This window comes from Tyto alba, unplaced genomic scaffold (assembly GCF_018691265.1).
Source record: "Tyto alba isolate M040663 unplaced genomic scaffold, T.alba_DEE_v4.0 Super-Scaffold_10, whole genome shotgun sequence".
NCBI classification, from domain to species: domain Eukaryota; kingdom Metazoa; phylum Chordata; class Aves; order Strigiformes; family Tytonidae; genus Tyto; species Tyto alba.
In genome coordinates this window covers 12,458,605-12,476,639 of record NW_024881262.1, presented here as the reverse complement: position 1 = coordinate 12,476,639, position 18,035 = coordinate 12,458,605, and the positions used below count along the sequence as shown (strand labels likewise).

Here is an 18,035-nt window from a genome sequence, read left to right as displayed (position 1 = left end):
CCGCGAGGCAGAATGGAAAATATGCAGCAGGGCCCACCCTCTCGCTGGTGTCGTGTCTGACGGGAAAGCCAAATGCAGAAGTGCTGACTGAGCTCCTGCTTCTCACCCACTGCAGCTGCCTCCTGCCTTGGTTTTCCGGGCGAGCCCGAGCCCAGCCAGCCATAGCAGTTCCCTGCCAGAGCCGCCAGAACACGGAGCAGGGCTGCTGCTTGCAAAAAATCCCAACAGACAGAGCCATGCACTGAGATAAGTGAATTCTGTGGGAGTTATGGCACTGCACGTGGGAGCTTTCAGCAGCACCGGGGACACACCACATCCACTGTCCTACCCTGAGGAAGGGTGAAAGGCATCCCAGATGGATGTTTGTCCCATCTGGTTCCCTCTGGAGCTTTCTCAGGGACTTTCCAGCCCCTGCAGGGGGCAAACTGGGATGCCTGGAATGCCTCACCCCTTCCACCAACACACAGGTTGACTCCCACAAGGCTGCATTGGTTTTACTGGGGATAAGGGAAAAAAAACTGCTGACAATGCTGCTGAAGTGTGAGATGCAACCGATTCTTCTCTGTTTCTGCTGGGTTTCACAGTCTCCCAGCAGGTCTCTGCTGCCTCCAAAGCCACTCTCCTTACTGGGGTTTCTTCTCTCAAGCTGTTGTCGCTTCTTTCTGTTCTGGTTTCTGGCAGGCAGCACGGCCCCAGCATCACTTTCAAGAGGGAAAATGGAAGTTGGGAGCCAGAAAGCTGCAGCGAGCACCATGCTGTAAGCTTTGTCCCAGCTGACAGCAGCCGGGCCCCCGGCACAGCAGGGGTGCTCATCCCCAACAGGCTGAGTGAGCGCCCCGAAACAAGCCTGGTAGGGTGGGGCTTGCTGTGAGCTGTAGCTGGATGACCGGCTCAGACAGGGGCGAGAGGAAAAAGAGCAGTGGCTTCTCTAAATTATTAAGAGCAGCTTCGTGGAAGAGTGGCTTATGTATCGCAGGGAGAGGCCCAGGAACCACAACAGACGCCACCGCCTCCCGGCTCTCGCCTGCACGCTGCCAAGAGCCGTTATTTGCCTGCCCACGCGCTTGCCATCACGAGTCAACAAACTCCCCAGACGTGAAACCCTTTATTCACCCCACAGGGACAGATCTGTCTCCCACCTGTGGAGGGAGGGGCATGGGGGTAGATTTCCCTTCTTGAAGAGGAAAGCGCCTGGAGACAGGAGGAAAATCAGCCACCCACTTCGCAGGGGTTTCTTTAAATAGTGGCACACAAGGCAGCCTCTGCCCCACGTGAGGAGAAGCCCCCCAGCCCCAGGCTCCCGTGATCAGCATCTCCCAGGACCCACTCCAGCTCTGGCCTCCAGTCTTTTCTCCCACAGTCGTGCTTTGCTAGTTGGGTCAGACCTGGGCAAGGGAAGCAGCGTGGCCACTCCAGAGAGCCCCAGGTGGAGGTAGAAAACAGAGTTATGATGTAAATCACCTTCAGGACAGACCTGTTGTCATTGCTGCTCTTCCCCAGTCCATCCTCCCTGCAATGAGTGAAGAGGCATCACGTGGAGCCCAGCAGGGACCTTCCTCATCCTGTGGTACCCATCCCACAGCCACGATTCCACCGTGGCCAGGACTGTCTGATATCAACTCCAGCAGCGGCCCCTCTGTTGTTTCGGTCCTGGCACACTGGATTTTTCCCAACTGCAAACTGCAGTGGGAGCGAGGGGCCAGGGCAGCCTGTCCCTGCCCCCACCCCTCAGCGAGGAGGGACCCCAGCCCTCAGCAGGGCTGCGACTGAAGCTGCCAAGTCCTCTTGTCCTGGTGTTTCTTGCCTCTCTCTGGCGTGACAGGTTTCTCCTCTGGGAAGACAATGGTGGCGTATTCGGTCTGGTCGGCCAGCCGAGTCTCAGAGGGAATCTGGGCGTGCTGCTCCCACTGAAATTCCAGCACGCCGTAGTCCACGGTGGACACGGACACCATGGGGGGCTTTTCTTCCTTCTGCAAGGAAATCCCGTCAGGGCGATTCATCATATCTGCCATCCCCAGCACAAGCCCCCTTTATACAGCAAGTGCCAAAACCAGCTCTGAAGCATCCCAGGAGGGCGGGAGCAATACAAAGCAGAAAGACACACAGACCTGGGATAACGTTTGCCCAGAGAAACCAGGCTGTGAGCCTTGGGGTCACCGCTGAAGCCATGTGGGTCTCAGGTCTCTGTCTGTGCAGGCAGGTTGTGCTCCCTGCCTGCCCAGCCATGGAAGGCAGGGTTGGGCTAGGAACGCTCTTCCCACCTTTTCCTTAGGCTACTAGCAGACACGAGGTGCATGAGGAGAGTCTGAGGCTGAGTTTGCTCAGCCCAAAGAGGGGAGAGCAAAGGGGCACCTACTCACTGACTTCAGCTACCTAATGGGATTGGAGAGAAGATGGAGCCAGACTCCTCCCGGTGGTGCCCAGCAAAAGGGAGAGAGGAAACAGGCACTAGCTGCAGCAAAATACATTTTAACTTAATATATTGTCAGGGGGGAACATTTCCTCCCATTTTCTACATCAGCACAACCCACTGTCAAAGATAACCCCGCTTTGAGCAAGGGCTGGACTAAAGAGGTCCCATTCTATCTCAGGCAGGTTTTTGGTTTTGTGATGGGGCTGTGCTGCAGCTGCAGAAAAGCAGTTGTAGCTGTGCAGAGAAGATCAAGCAGCATCAGAGAAAACAGGAGAAGCGAGAAACCTGTGAAAGGCTGATAAAGGGAGGCCCTGCACACTCTGCACCCCAGAGGTGCCACAATGCTGCCCTGCAGCACAGCAGGGCGTCAGAGATGGAAAACTCACCACTGGTTTGTTTTCACTTGGTGGTTTCTGCACATCTGCAAAGCAATACGTTTGGTTAGCAGATGCTTGTGTGCCAAGATAGTGTGAGCATCTAAGCCTGGAGCTGTCCGAGCTCCCACATCCTAGGAGAGCGCTGGACACCGCAACTATTGCATCACACTTCCTCCTTCTTCGCTTAGGGTCTAAAACCCTGAGCATTACAAGGACAAGGGAGATACCAGCCCACGGTCTAGGGTTTAATTGGGATTAGTGGGGTGCAATTCCTCAGGGGTCCCTTCTGGGAGACATCCCCCCAGGTGCCTATGGCATGGCTGAGGCTATGCCTGATGCTGCAGCACAGAGACAATGAAGTGCCCCAAAGGTGCCCGGGCAAGGTGCAAGGGAGAGGCACATGCAGCGTTAAGGCACCACACTAACAAGCAGTGCAGAGCCACAGCACGTGGTCTGGGGGCTCTATGAAGGGCAAGCAGAGCCCAACGCACCCTTCTCCCCTAGGCACGGAGATACCTGTCCCATAGGGACGTGCCACAGCTGAGTTTAGCATGTTGAACCAACCTGTGTACCCCAGGGAGCTGCAGGCATCAGGCTTTCCCCAAGCCCCAGCTGGGTTTGCTAGATGAGCATCACCAATTAGGTCCCTTGGCAGATCTCAGCCCCTCAGCGCAGCATGGCCCCCACAGATGATCGTACCTCCTCTCCTGTATGTGACCGTGAGGTAGCCGAAGATCAGCAGCACAACCGCCCCGGCCAGCAGCAGGATGCCCAGGAGCACGGCCTTGATGTGGTCCGGGGGATTGCTTTCCTCCATCTCAGGCTCATCGGTGGCATTCGTCTTCTCAGGGGCTGCTGCAATAGCCATCAAAAAAAGGGCGAACAAAACATCAGGTCAGGAGTGGAAAATGGCCTCTATATTCCTTGTGAAAGGCAACAGGGGAACATGGGGGCTGTCCCCAGAACAGGCTCAGTCCCAGGCAGGCTGCCACAGCCCCACCATCCCTCCAGGAACCTTGAATTTGGGCTAGCATCAAGGATGTTTTGGCCATGTCCCATTCCTTCCCATTGCAGGTGGTGAGGATGATCCCACACCACTGAGAGTTGGGGTGCAGGAGGCCAGGGCACTACCCTGCACACACAGGCCATCCTGCAGCATCACCCCATGCCCAGCAGAGCCCCACGGAGGACACGGCTTCCCCAAGCCTCCCCACTGCTTCCACATCCTGGGGCTAGCACAGCATCACCTCACACTGGGAAGGGATGTTGTGAAAGAGTTCTGCACTGTTTTTCCTTTTTATAAAAGTATACCTTCATCCCCACAAAGCCGCCATGCTGCCAAGGAAGGGCATGGCAGGTCTTACTGCAAGATCTCTGTCTCCCATGCCATGGGCCTACGAGACTCTCCCAGGTAATGATTCTGCAGCAACAGTATCTACACCAACACTGGCTGTTGAAGGGGTCTGAGCCCTGGTCATCACCCCAAACACAATCCTGTCCCCAAAGGAGCTGTTCAGGGCTGAAGGCAGCTCCCTACACTGGCCTCCTGCCTCCATCCAAGGGGAAGGACTCACTCCTCCCCACAGCATCACTGGGGACACAGCCCCAGCAGGATGGAGACCTCCTGCATCAGGACCAGTTCCAGCCCCAGTGTGGACGGGGGGCGGACAGCCTGTGTCCCTGGGCCTCAACCCTGAGTGAAAAGGCGAGGGGAAAGGGCAGAGCTGTGCCCTCCTGACCCACACCAGGTCCTCCCCCAGTGGGGTACTGCCTGCCTTATGCCCTGGGGCTGCAGTGTTCCTGGGGGATGTAGCACCATGGGATGACACCAATGACCTGTCCCCATCAGCTCGGCCCTCAGTCTGACCTGTGACCACCAGGTGGGACCGGTTGCTCTCCATCACTTTGTCAGGTTCAAAGAAGGTGATCAGCCCGCAGTAGTAGGAGCCTGAGTCATTCTGGTGAAGGTTCAGGATCTCGATTGTGAAGGCAGGAGCATGGTTGGTGAGCAGGTACTTTTTTGTGTTTGTCTGGGTGTTGTTCCGGCTGATTTCAGCGATTTTTTGGGCTTGGCTGTTGTTGGTCTCCTTGTACCAATTGAGGCTGTACTCCGAGCCGAAATTGTTCTCCACGGAGATATTGCAGAAGAAGGTAGCTGAGCCTCCTGCAGGGAGACTTAACATAGCTGGGAATAAGGCCACTGTTTGGGAGAGAGAAAACAAGAGACAAGAAAATGGTTACAACGGGCAGAGGTCTCAAAGACAGTCATACACCCATGCAGGAACCAGGGATGCAAAGAGGGTGCGAGCCCGCCGTCACCCCTGCTAGCACCCCATACCACAGAGAGATGATGGGTTCCTACACCCCAAACCCAGATGCTCCATGTGTTCCTCAGCTGTTTTACCCTCAGCTCCTGAAGGCCCCTAAGGGGATTTACAAAAACCTGCCACCGAGTGCTTGCGAACCCAGTCCCACACCACCACCAGCACCCGGCTCACCCGCAGCCAGGCTCTGGGGTTTGCCAGTGACACAGGCAGCCTGATGCTTAGCCAGTCCTCAGCATCACCCCAGATCACAGGGAGATATATCAGCCCATGTCACTCCCCTCCTGAGTGTGTGCCTACCAGCTGGAGGGGGATACTCAGGGGTAGTAAGTCTGCCATGAAGTGGTTTCAGCAGAGCAAATTGTGCTCTGGGCTACCTAAAATTAACACAGAACACCTGCACCGGGAAAAACAGACTTTGAGGGTTGTATTATTTTTACATCTATGCTATATTTTAATGTCTGAGTCATCCTTTCTCCAGCTGATGCTGTCTCCAAAAGCGAGCAGAGGGACCGAGTCCTTGGCCAGGGCAGCACCCTGCAGTGCAGCCCATCGCATGCCCGGCTGCCTGCTGGGGTGCTCCGGCTCTGCCTACTGCTCCATGCTGGAAGCACAGAGAGGGCAGGGGCTGCCCAGGAGCTTTGCCATCTCCAGCCAGAGGCCATCTGACAGGGCAGAGAGACCTGGAGCTTAAGGTACCAACCCTTTCCAGCTGCTTGTCCCCTCCTCGTGTGTACATGGGTAGGCAGGCACCCACCCTGGCAGGTGCTGGCCAGGCTTGCCAGGCTGCTCCCAGCACAGAGGACAGTTGGCCACTGCTGCAGCACCCCTGGCCCTTAGCACCAGCCCTGTGCCTTCACATTTCCCTGCCCATGATCCCAGTGGGTTCATCCCCCTCCAGGCAGCGGGGATGCTGCGAACACGGGCCAGGCTCACAACATCCTAGCTCAGCCAGCCCCTCACAGCAGGATAAGGCAGCTGCTGCATTAAATTTTGTTCAGAGCAATAAAAAGCAGGAAGAAGCCTTTTTCACATGGGTTATCTGACCAAGCAATTCAAACCACCAGTGCTTTAAAAAGTCCCGGCCGTTAAGAAATGTATCGTCGTCCCTTTTCAGAAATTGCCACCAATAGCAGCCCCAGGGCTTGCAGGCAGAGTTAGAAAGTCCCTGCTGTCCCCCCAGCACTGGCCTGAAGCTGTAGGACCATGACTTCAGCATCACCAACCAGAAAAGGAACCAGGACAATTCCTTGAATAGATACAGAATTAGATGGAAAACTGGGCTAAGAAATGAGGGATGAGACCAAACAGGAGGAGGGATGGAGGCAGGGAGGTGCCCCGGTGCCTGCAGGCAGCACTGAGTGCAGCAGTGCCTGCACCAAGAGATGTAATTTTTGTAGTGTTCTGAGTTTCTTGTGTTTGACAGGAAATATTTGGCAAGCTCAAGGCTTTGCTTCCTAACAAGTGCTGCTGCCAGTAATGAATGAAACACTCAAGGACTTCTGAAAGCAGAGTTTGCGTTTACATGTTTCCCTATTCCTTCTCAGCACCAGAAGTAACATCTGCTCCAAGGGATGCCCAGCCCTATGCCCACCCTGGGGGCAGAAAACACCCGAAGCCACCAAAGAAAGAGCCAGGCTGGGAGAAAACAGGGACGGGCTTCATCAGGGCTCTCGCTCGCCCTGCCTGGACTCACACCCTCTCCTCTACCTCACCTTCTCCCCCAAATGTCCCTCTGAGTAAAACCACACGCAGGACCCTGGCTCCCTCAGGGTCAAGTCCAAACCAGGAGGCACAACCCAAGGGCACAACCCAAAGCCGTGAGAGCCAGAGCAGAAAACCCCAGACCCCGCATGGCGCTGGCAAACCCAGAGGCTCAACTCCAAACCCCGACTCCAGCCAGTCTGCCCACAACGCGGCCAGTGCTGGCACCACTGGCTGGCAACCTGTCCCCTTTGCTATCCTTTAACTCCGTTTCTACCCTGAGCATCCCCATTTCCCTTGCTTCAGTTGCACGTACCCAAAAGCTTTGGGGTTTCTGCCTTTTTGATGCCAGAGCTATTTTTAACTACAAAGCTCCCAGCCCTGAGACACTTTCCACTGGCTGCGAATGGCACCGGCTGTGCCGGCAAGTGCACCGCGCTCTGGTACCTACCCCGGTGGCAGCTGGCCAGCATGGGGCCACAGCAGAGCAGGATGGTGCAGAGGCCAGGCAGGGCCACCTCCATGCTGCCCCACATCGTCTTCAAGGTACCCGGAGCCATGGGAAGGCGGTCGGTCCCCTGCCCGGGCAGGCGTGCTGTGTCGTATCGTGCCGCCCCCAGCTCTTTCCGTGCTTCCTTCCCCACAGCAGTGGCTTGTTCTCCGGCGTGCGCAGCAGGGGCTGGGGTGGAAATGAAACGTGCCCATCTCTGCCCCAGAGGGAAACCCGGGCTGCCTCCCACCCCCAGCTTCCTCCTCGAAGAGGCAGGGACCAGCTGAGCCAAGCCTGGCCCCTTCCACTGCTTGCGCGCTCCTGGCACGCTCCCACGCAGGCACCCAGCTGCCGAGCAGTGGGCATGGGCACCGCTAAACTTTCCCCAAAAGAGTGGGGGAAAGCTCCCAGGGATGGAGTGGGCAGGGACCACAGGGGGCATATCCTCAGCTCCGTGCTTGGCTCATAAGTAAAAGGGCTGTCTTGGGTTCCCGGGCACACATGGGTGCCCCCACCGGGTGCCCGTGGCAGTGGGGAGTTGGGGGACATGTGGCACTGGGCAGGCAGACAGGATCTGAGCAGGCATGGGGCACGTATTGGCAGGCTGGTCCCACCAGGAAGGGATGGGGGAGGAGGAAGGAGAAGGATAAGGAGGAGAAAGAGAAGGAGAAAGAAGGAGAAGGAGAAGGAGGAGAAGGAGAAGGAGAAGGAGAAGGAGAAGGAGAAGGAGAAGGAGGAGGAGGAGGAGGAGGAGGAGGAGGAGGAGGAGGAGGAGGAGGAGGAGGAGGAGGAGGAGGAGGAGGAGGAGGAGGAGGAGGAGGAGGAGGAGGAGAAGGAGGAGAAGGAGAAGGAGAAGGAGAAGAGAAAGAGAAGGAGAAGGAGAAGGAGAAGGAGAAGGAGAAGGAGAAGGAGAAGGAGAAGGAGAAGGAGAAGGAGAAGGAGAAGGAGAAGGAGAAGGAGAAGGAGAAGGAGAAGGAGAAGGAGAAGGAGAAGGAGAAGGAGGAAGTTTTGGTTCCTTAGGTGTTTCTCCAGAGACAGATTTGCAGAGAGCAGGGGCCGGTGCCTGGAGTCAGTTTGCTGTTATTGGAGTGATCTTTGCATCAGGGTTCTTCAATTTCTCCACCAGCTATCTTCCCCGCTTGCCTTGCTGACTAATACTCGCATAGGAAATAACCAGCGGTGAAAGCACGCCGTGGCTGGCTCCTCCGCTTCTCTCAAACACAGCCTCAGTGCCCCGCAGTTTTGGAAAGTGTCAGAGGAAAATTAATAATCAGGGTGAAGGATGTGATTCCTATGATGATTTCATTATTTTCTGGGCTTTCAGAAACAAGCTGCGAGGGTGAGGCTTGCTCACCAATCCCTTTCAGACATGGCCCCAGCAGGCAAGCAGACTGCGGGAGCCATTATTAATTTGGGATGGCCAAGGACAGGGTTCTGAGCGGGGCAGGCAGGGTTGGTGGCTCAATCCAGCCTGTCCTGAGTCCCCTTTTCCAGTCTCCTCCTGACACTGCAGCATCACTCCTTTCTTCTGAGCTTCTGGCCCTGCTTGGGCTACAGAGCAAGCCTGGGGGGCTGTCCTCTCCTTGTCACCTTTCCATGCTGCCTGGCCAGAGGCCACTGCCTCTCAGTGTGGCAAGGGGGGGACACTCTCCACCGTGTGCAATGGTGCTGGTGGGCTCTGAGGTGGACATCGCCTCTTCCTTCACAATTTCCTCCATTCTCATTAAAAAAAAACCTAACTAAACTAAACTAAACTGAACTTCAGAAAATATGGAAAGTCACAACAAGGAGGCTCTTTCACCTCAAGGCTTTGTGTCCCCAGATGGTGACACCAGGCATCTAGATGGGCTGAGTGTGGGGAGGCTTGTTTAGCAGTTGCAACATGTTTTGGTTTCTAGAGGTGGAAGATGTGACAGGTATCACCGCCGAGATCACGACTCACCCGAGACAGGGATCAGCAGGAAAAACTGGCTCATCCTCCCCGCCCTGCGTGGCAGCAGAGGGCTCTGATTAAAATCATAGCACGAATTGCTCAAACTTTCCAGTGCACACTCGAAATGGGGCGTAAGTTGGTACCCAGAGTGGGGAGGCTGCCACATCCACTAGAAACCAGTGGTGGCTAGATGCAGACCATACAGCAATGTTTTTGGATGCTCAGGTTCCTTCAGAAACACATGCCCCAGTGCTCCCCACCTTGCTCTTCAGCAGGCTGGGGACCAGCACCAACACTGGAGCCTTTCCAGGATGCTTGGGGTGCAGGATGAGGCTGAGTGCGGCCAGGAAGCACCAGGGAGCTTGCAGAGCGAGCAGCAGAAACCACAGGGGAGGGTGAACCAGGAGCTCTCCGGCAGCACACTGGTGGGAAGCTTGCTCCACCGCAAGACAGAGAACAGGGTTGGGGTTTTTTATCCCTTTTGCTGAAAAAAAAAAAAAAAAAAGTAAAGAAAGGATCAATCTCACTGCTAGGAAGCCACTGGGGGTCAAAGCGAGGTGAGCAGCGGTGCCGTGCCCCAGCCCAGCATGTGCCCTGGGTGCTGGCATCACAGAGGAGACCAGCCCTGGCCCCACAGCAGCCCCCAGGCTTCAGGCAGGCTTTTCACCCTGCCTGCACCCTGTCTGCGTGCTGCCAGACCAACACAGCTCCCGCTGGCTCCTGCACCAGCTTCTCCAGCACCAAAGGAAAATAGCCCGGCTCCAGCCCTGCTGCAGGTCCTGCTCATGCTGGCAAATCCCTTCCAGCCCAAACGGGGTGGATGGCACATCTTGGGGTTAGCCGAGGGGAAACTTGCAAGTTCCCAAAGATCCCTCCCCCACTGGTTTAACTGAATTCAGATCTGTGGGTCTGACCCAGGCAGATGTCGAGGTGGCTGGGACAAGAGGAAATGGTTAATAGTGTTTGCAAATAAACACAGAGTGCTTCAGGTCTTTCAGATACTTCTCAGAAATTAGGAAGGCCTCTGCAAATGATTTGCATGAGCAACAACACCACCTGACTCTGTGGGGAAAGGCAGTGGGTCTGGGGGGGGGGGGGGGGCGGTGTGTGAGTAAGCAGCGAGTAAGCAGAGGGATGGAGCAGAGGCACAAAACTGTTCCTTTAGCGAGCGGAAATCTGCAGGGCCTGGGCAGGGCAGTGGTAATTGTGATGTGAAGGTGCCACACAGGTATGACATGGGGCCACCGCCACCTCCAGTATGGCAGCGAGGTGCTGCTCCTGCCAGCAGGCAGAGCTGGTGCCCAGCCCGGCGGTACTAAGGGCTCTGATGGATGATCTTGAGCGAGCGGTGCTGCTGAATTCAGCCCGTGGAAATCAGGAGCAGCTGCTGCTGCTGCTCTGGGCCTCAGAGCAAGATGGGGTAGGACCTGGCGCCAGTTGGGATGTGTCCATGCACCCTGAGCGAAACCCCCGGCAGAGTTCCTGATGTGCAACCTCACACCCTCCTGCACCCAAGGGGCACCTCCAGGCAGCACCCTGCCCGCAGAGCCCCAATCCCAGCCCACCCCCAGCCCTGACGCACATCATAGCCCCCTCCAGCCCCTCATCCCCAGCAGCAGCACCTGCTGCACCTTCACACTGTTTCCATTCAAAGCACCCAAGGACCTTTCTCAGCAGTGTCACCAGCTGCACGTAAGAAACGTGATCACAGAGATCGCTGCATCAAGATAAACCACGGAGGAAGCAGGATGTCAGCTTCTCTGGAGGGGGCTGTGTCATACGCAAGCTGCTGTTTGCCAGCCTTCCTTGGGACAGACAGCAGCTGTGGGCAGGGAAAAGAGCGCAAGGGTGTGCAGAAGGGCAAGTGACAAATTTAAGCCTTTCTGGACGATTTCAGAAGTTCCCGGAGGAAAGGAGCGGGGCGGGGATCTCCGTGCTGATGGCAGGGAGGCGTAGGCCAGAAGCAGGAAGGGAGCGCAGGCTCTAGCAGCAGCACGTGGGCAGGAATTGGGGGAATGGGCTTCGTGAGGGCAACGCTCCCCAGCTGCGCTCCCCTCCGCCCGCTGCCCCCCCGATTTGGGGTGGGATGAGGGCCTGAAGCCACCTTCCCCGCCAAAGAGCCCACCCTTCTCCCCATTCGCCCTCCTGCCACGCTCACGTCCCCCTGCAGCGGGCTCACCGAACCCTTTATTTACAGGTGTAATTACTACTGCAGTGATTTACCGTTTATTCACCCTTTGTTTGAGTGTGTAAAAATGTTTATTGTAAGAAATGTGAAGATAAAAAAATAATACGCAAACACCAAAATTTTCCCCCTCCGTGGCCACCCCCCTCCCACGGCGCGAGGCGGAGCGGGGCGCGGCGCCGTGACGTAGAGTGGCGCGCCGTGACGCACGGGGCGGGAGGGGGGGGGAGGCGGAAGTGTCGGGGGTTGCCGTGGTAACCAACGCCGGGGCGGCCTGCGGGGCCCTGCGGCCATGGGCGAGCTGGGCCCGGACGATGGGGCCGGGAACACGTACAGCCTGCGGCCCGGCTTCCAGCGGCGGTGAGGCGGGGGGAGAGCTGGGGCCCTGGAGGCAGCGGGGCTCGTCTTTGGGGGGGGGGGGGTGCGACCCTGGGGATGTGAGAGCTGCGGGGGTCTGCCGGGGAAGGGGGTCCCTGGGCATGGGGCGGGAGGGCTGGCATGGCGCTAGGGGAGCTGGGGGGGGGGGGGGGGGGGTTAGAAATGGGGGAGCCCCGGGGTTTGAGGACTGGAGCGGCACTGGGCTGCCATGGGAACTTTGGCATGAGCTGTAGGGGGATGCGGGTGGGGAGGCGAGGGGAGCCCCGCAGGGGACACCGCTGGAGGGGCAACCTCCGATGGGGCTGGGTTTGCGCCCGGGTGTTTGGCTTGTGGCAGGGCTGGTTAAGTGGATCCATCGAAGCTGGGTGTTTTTCCCCATGGTTTTTCACTTGTCATTTTTCTTTAATAGGTGAAAGCTGAATTTTCCCAGGTGGGGCTAGGTATGTCTCTACACATTGTGTGAACTTTCTGGACCTTCTGTTGCTCTCTTTTTTTGCCCCAATAGATTTAAATCATCCACAGTAAAAGAATGCATCCATGCGATACTGAAGGAGAAGCTGGACAGCGTGCAGTACATCCCAGAAGAAATGCCTCAGCTTACACAGTCTTTATCAGAGACAATAAAAGATAGACTGAAAGGTAAGGAGGTTTGCAGGGGAAGTAGCTTCTTTTCTTACTGTGTCCTCTCTCTTTGACAAAATCTCTCTTTCCTCCTTTATTATTGAAATCTGTTTCTTCTTGACTGACTCGAATCTACCATTATGAAACATTGTGGCCTATATACATACATTCCCTGACCGCGGAACTAGAAACCTAATTCAAGCAGACAAGATTTGTTTTCATATAGACTGGCTGGTGTGGGATGTCAGCCTCGGAGGGGCTGCAGGAGGAAAGAAGCTGCATTAGAGAGAAGGAAGCTTTCTTGCTTCAATAAACAGAACCGTTCCTGCTTTGTTTTCTATTGCAAGTTAGAACAGAGTTGGGTCAGAGTGGAATAGCAGGGAGATCAGAACAAGGCCTAGTGGGAGAGAGTTAGGAGCACATTTAGCCAAGGAGGGGTGTAACTGTAGACTTGCAGCACTGGAAAAAGGTCATGGAGGTGCTGCGCTGGATGCCCTCCAACATTTTGGAGTTTGAGAACTAAACTGAGCTCCAGCAGGTGTTTCCTGTGTTCGGTGCTGGAACCAAGCATGTAGATTGGTGTTGGCACAGTTGCGGGTTTTTTTGCCTTTTTCCTGGGAACAGGCTGGTGCTCCATCTGCTGGGCTGGCCTGACACGGTGACACAGACATACCGTCACTCTCGGCAGGAACCATGGATTTATGCTTTCCCAGAATTATGCATCTGCTTTAAAACCAGCAGCAGCTGTAGTCCCAGCATGTGTTGATGCCGAGCTAATAAGCACAGGGCTTGGCTTCAGTAATCTGTAAACACAGTCGCAGTAGCCTGAAGCGAGACTCGCCCAGTGTGGCCGTTGTATCAGCTGGTGTCTCTGATAAGTATTGACATGGTGCATGACATGACCCAGCGCTTTGTGTTCAATCCTCCAGTGGAAACAGTGCACCGGAGTCTTCCCAGGACCCTGCTTTGTGGAAGACAGGCATTAAGATCTATATTTTATTTGAAACATGCTTGTTCTGATTTGGTTTCTGGAACATTGCCATTAGCTGACTGGATCTGGCCTGTGCCCCAAAGGTATTTCTTTACTATTCTAAAACAACTGCATATCTTTGCAGACACATAACGTAGACTCACTTATGCCTTTATGTGGCCTTTTATCTCAGCTTAGAAGCAAAGGAAACGCCTATGTGGCAGAAAAATCTCTGCAGTACTTTTGCATCAGAACAGTTTTTAATTTGAAATTTTTTCAAGTTGGATTTTGTCCACCAGCAGCCTTATTTACATTCTTTCCATGTGTTCAGGTCTTGAAAGTTGCTGAAGTAGAATGCTTATGTATAGTGTGCCTGTTGAGGGGCAACTTCTGCCTTATGTGCATCTTTTGACAGATGCCAAATACCCTGTTCACCCTTTAACTCCAGTAAGACTGTGGTACTCTGTACGTAGGAAGATGAAGCTGCAAGGCAGTCTGTCCATTTTGCCAATTGCATGGACTTGTATGGGACACTGCTTTCTAACCAGAAATCTTTTGCTTTTTGTGTCCTATTTTGGACTTGTATTTTAAACAAGTTGTTGTTCTCACTATTACTTTTTTCTTTCTCTTCAGAGGAAGGATTTGACAGATACAAAATGGTGGTGCAGGTTGTCATTGGAGAGCAGAGAGGAGAAGGAGTCAAGTAAGTTTTGCATGTTCTAATTGTATTTCCATAATTTTGGGGGGGTTTGGGTGGGCTTTTTTTCTTTGAAAGCTGCTTCCAACTTTCCTAGATACAAAGACCTCTACAGATGATAGTGTGAAGCACTTTTCTCTTCAAGTAGCAAGTGAGGGCTTGGATTGTGGCTGACTGAATTACCCTGTGATAAATGGCTGTATGGTGGTTCTTAGCAAGCTGAAATGCTGGAAAACATTTGTGAGGAGTGTTGCAGAAAGGCCTTTTATGTTGTATTCATGATGAACTACAGCACACACCCAGTCCATTCTCAAGGCCCTGCTGGAGCACAAGCCATGCTCACTTCTGTCTAAAGCCACATTTCCCTCAGTACTTCACTTGCACTTAATCCCCCCAGGTAGGCATTTTTCAGAAGTTTAGATTTCTGTAATCCCCATGCAATATTGTCATGGGAATCAAGCCTAGACTTGGGTGATGAGCACTTGCAATCTAGCCCCAGATGCCTCCAGTAGACAAAAGAATTCCTCTTGGCTGCAGTAGTAGGCTGTAGCTTTCCATTACTAGCAAGTAGGGAGAAGACAAAAGAGAACAGCCCACAAGGTTTATGTGCTTTATCTGCTGAGTTTATCTTTATTATTGTGCCTGGTACTCCAGCAGAAGATAAGTGCAGCAGAGCTGTAATCAGATCTGCTGCCTCGCTGTTCTGGAGGTCAGGCAGGACTATCTGTACCTGCTGCTCAGGCTTTTGTCAGGAATGTGTCTGCTGGCAGATTGCTCCAGAAGCACCATACCAGGGTGAACAGGTCATTGAGGGGGTCTGATTTGAAACGTGAAGCTCAGCAACACAGACTGACAGGGCAGATGGAGAAATTCCCTGGTTTGCAATTGACAGGAGACAAGACTGAAGCATGATCACTAACATCCTCCATGCAAAATACTGGGTAACCAGGGTATTCCAGAGGCAGAGTTGAATATTGGACTGAAAAAAAAGCAGAATGGCCCTCAGGGGTAAGGTAATGGAGAAAAAGAATTAAATTCAGCAGTCTTAGGACAGTAAGTCATATGTGTGGGGAACAACACACTGTGCCACAAACAGGGATCCAGTCAGCTGAAACTGACTGGGACAGGCAGGGAGCTGGGCATTTGCAGCAGTGAAAGGGGAACATCAATGACATTAGACAAGGCAATAGTGAGGTCTCGTCTGTAATATCATGTTACAGTCTGGTTGCTTGTCTTCAGGGTAAGGCTTGGACTGAAGCAGGTGTAGAAAAAGGCCAGCAGGATGGTCAGGGAACAGAGAGTATAGATATGATTTGTGGAATCACAGAATCGTTTAGGTTGGAAAAAACCTTTAAGATCATTGAGTCCAGCCGCTAACCTAGCACTGCCAAGTCCAGCACTAAACCATGTACCTAAGCGCCACATTTATGCATCTTTTAAATACCTCCAGGGATCGTGACTCAACCACTTCCCTGGGCAGCCTGTTCCAATGCTTGATAACCCTTTCAGTGAAGAAATCTTTCCTAATATCCAATCTAAACCTCCCCTAGTGCAATGTGAGGCCATTTCCTCTTGTCCTATCACTTGTTACTTGGGAGAAGAGACCAACCCACATTGCTACAACCTACTGTCAGGTAGCTGTAGAGAGCGATAAGGTCTCCCCTCAGCCTTCTTTTCTCCAGGCTAAACAACACCAGTTCCCTCAGCTGCTCCTCACAGGACTTCTGCTCTAGACCTTTCACCAGCTTCATTGCCCTTCTTTGGAGACATCCCAGCACCTCAATGTCTGTCCTGTAGTGAGGGGCCCCAAACTGAACCCAGTATGTGAGGTGGGGCCTCACCAGTGCCGAGTACTGGGGGATGATCACTTCCCTAGGCCTGCTAGCCACACTATTTCTGACACAAGCCAGGATGCTGTTGGCCTTCTTGGCCACCTGGGCACACTGCTGGCTCATATTCAGCAGGCTATCAGCTAACATACCCAGGTCCTTTTCCGACAGGCAGCTTTCCAGCTGCTCCTCCCCAAGCCTGTAGCGTTGAGTGGGGTTGTTGTGACTCCAGTGCAGGACCCAGCACTCAGCCTTGTTGAACCTCATACAACTGGCCTCAGCCCGTTGATCCAGCCTATCCAGATCCTTCTGTATTGGCTTCCTTCCCTCCAGCTGATCAACATTGCCAGCATGAAAAGACTAGAAGAGCTTAGCTCGTGATCTAGTAACACAACATCTGCCAAGAAATATGATAGCTCCCTATAAATAAATTGGGAGTACATACCACGAGGGTGCAGGAGGTGAAGGACAAGAATAAGCTAATTTAGCCACCGATATGCATAGGCCAGGAGTCAAATGTTCTTAAGCACCACAGCAATGAGGTTTCAAGCCCTGCTGCACAGTGCGGGTAGCAGGGTGGGTAGCTGATGTGTTTGAAGATGGAGCTTGGTCAACACACAGAGGGGTTTACAGCATGTGGTGGAATTCAGCAGTGGGCACCTAGTCTCAGGGTTCAGGAGACTGCTCCCTGTTTCCTCTATCTTTAAAGGAAGCTCAGTTTGCTTTTTGAGGAAAGTATCAGTGATCACTTAGGTCCTTACACGTGAACTCTGTGGGTGATGGCTCTGCTCTATCTCCTTTGTCTAGTATGGCTGCACGATGTTTCTGGGATGCTGACACTGACAGCTATGCCCACGATGTGTACATGAATGTAAGTATCGCTTGTTTTCCATGGGAAAATGTAAAGCTACTTGCTTTTGTGTGAGAAGCAGAATGACCTTAAATGTGGAGCGGAAAAAAAAACAACCACTAGAAGGAAGGAACCAAGACTATTGAAACAGTATGATTTATGTCCTCATTCACAAAACATATTTAGATGTAATATCCAACATAGTAAAACCTACTTCCTGAGTAGGTCATACAGTACTATACAAAAGTCGTTATAGTCGTGCCATTTTACAGGTGGGGAGAGGAAACAGAAGAGATAAAGTCTTTTCTTATATTCTTTGCTGAACTGCTGCCATGGAGTATGGCTGGAATCCAGGACTGCACAAAAGTCAATGTTTTATTTCATTATTATTTTAATTTTATTTTATTTTAGACTGACATCTAGGTACCTGTGGGTGTGTAGATGGAGTGAAGTAAGGAATTTCTGGCATTCAAACACACTGACTTGGGTTACACCACAAGTGAGGTGAATAAGAAACTAACTGAAAGACAGAAAATTGCAATATAAGGTTATGTTCTGGTCTAAATGTTCCCTTAGGTTAGCCTTTTCAGTTAGAGTAGCAAAGAGCTTGCCTGCACTAACACAGAGCCTTTCTCTGTTTTTCCCAGGACAGCCTATTTTGTGTGGTAGCTGCGTTTGGCTGCTTCTACTACTGAGGATGGTAAACACTGCACAGAAGGACAGAGGTGGGGAAGAACATTTTAGGGTATTTTTTTGTTAACATACTCAAAAGCATCATGTTCTTCCTTTAGTACCTAACAAAACAACAGCTCTACAGAGCATGTCCTACAACTGTTCTACACACTGCAACACTCCTTTTTCCTTGTGGATATCGATACAGCTTTAAGCACAATATTATTATGTCCCTTATTTAAATCGCCCTTCATTTTTATATATAGTGTATTGATTTTATCCTAAAAGTGTATTGCCAATAGCCATTGTTTCTAAGGCAAACTCAACTTTTGTCTTGAAAGGGTTTTGTTGCTTTTATTTTTGTTCATTTTCTGAAATGAATGAAATATATTTATAGCAAATGTAACATAATAAATCTATGTATTTAATATTTCCTCTCCTGTGGGTTGACCCTCACCATTTCCACTGTTTGTCCTTTTCCTCTACTCTACAAGATGTACTAGCCTGGACAGCTTGTCTGTCTTTCTTGGATGAGCGTTCTTTGAAGATTCTTTGTAAATTAACCCATAAAGCTGACCTCTTATTCTGGTTA

The 18,035-nt window shown here is 52.8% G+C and overlaps 2 protein-coding genes across 4 annotated transcripts; one reads left to right on the top strand and one right to left on the bottom strand.

Moving 5' to 3' along the window:
- Positions 1-1,092: 1,092 nt before the first annotated feature.
- On the bottom strand, positions 1,093-7,489 carry PDCD1 (programmed cell death 1). Of its 2 annotated transcripts, XM_032986866.2 has the most exons (5): positions 7,270-7,489; positions 4,658-4,990; positions 3,490-3,645; positions 2,800-2,834; positions 1,093-1,970 (listed from the first exon to the last, which is right to left on the bottom strand). In XM_032986866.2, exons 1-5 carry the CDS (start codon positions 7,376-7,378, stop codon positions 1,752-1,754), a joined length of 852 nt encoding a protein of 283 aa, XP_032842757.2. In that variant the 5' UTR covers positions 7,379-7,489; the 3' UTR covers positions 1,093-1,751. The 2 variants fall into 2 exon arrangements, with proteins under 2 accessions (XP_032842757.2, XP_032842759.2); XM_032986868.2 differs by lacking the exon at positions 2,800-2,834 and having other exon boundaries at positions 1,789-1,970.
- A 4,163-nt stretch (positions 7,490-11,652) lies between these two features.
- On the top strand, positions 11,653-18,035 carry DYNLT2B (dynein light chain Tctex-type 2B). 2 transcript variants are annotated; one of them, XM_042794762.1, is made up of 5 exons: positions 11,653-11,786; positions 12,310-12,443; positions 14,029-14,098; positions 16,729-16,792; positions 17,419-18,035. In XM_042794762.1, exons 1-5 carry the CDS (start codon positions 11,719-11,721, stop codon positions 17,464-17,466), a joined length of 384 nt encoding a protein of 127 aa, XP_042650696.1. In that variant the 5' UTR covers positions 11,653-11,718; the 3' UTR covers positions 17,467-18,035. The 2 variants fall into 2 exon arrangements, with proteins under 2 accessions (XP_042650696.1, XP_042650694.1); XM_042794760.1 differs by having other exon boundaries at positions 12,307-12,443.

Coding starts and splice junctions, on each gene's coding strand:
- PDCD1 (XM_032986866.2), bottom strand. CDS start 7,378: ATGGCTCCGGGTACCTTGAAGACGATGTGGGGCAGCATGGAGGTGGCC. Junction 4,991..7,269: donor GCTGGCCAGCTGCCACCGGG/GTAGGTACCAGA, acceptor TCTCCCAAACAG/TGGCCTTATTCCCAGCTATG. Junction 3,646..4,657: donor GTCCCACCTGGTGGTCACAG/GTCAGACTGAGG, acceptor TGGCTATTGCAG/CAGCCCCTGAGAAGACGAAT.
- DYNLT2B (XM_042794760.1), top strand. CDS start 11,719: ATGGGCGAGCTGGGCCCGGACGATGGGGCCGGGAACACGTACAGCCTG. Junction 11,787..12,306: donor CGGCCCGGCTTCCAGCGGCG/GTGAGGCGGGGG, acceptor TTTTTGCCCCAA/TAGATTTAAATCATCCACAG. Junction 16,793..17,418: donor CCCACGATGTGTACATGAAT/GTAAGTATCGCT, acceptor TGTTTTTCCCAG/GACAGCCTATTTTGTGTGGT.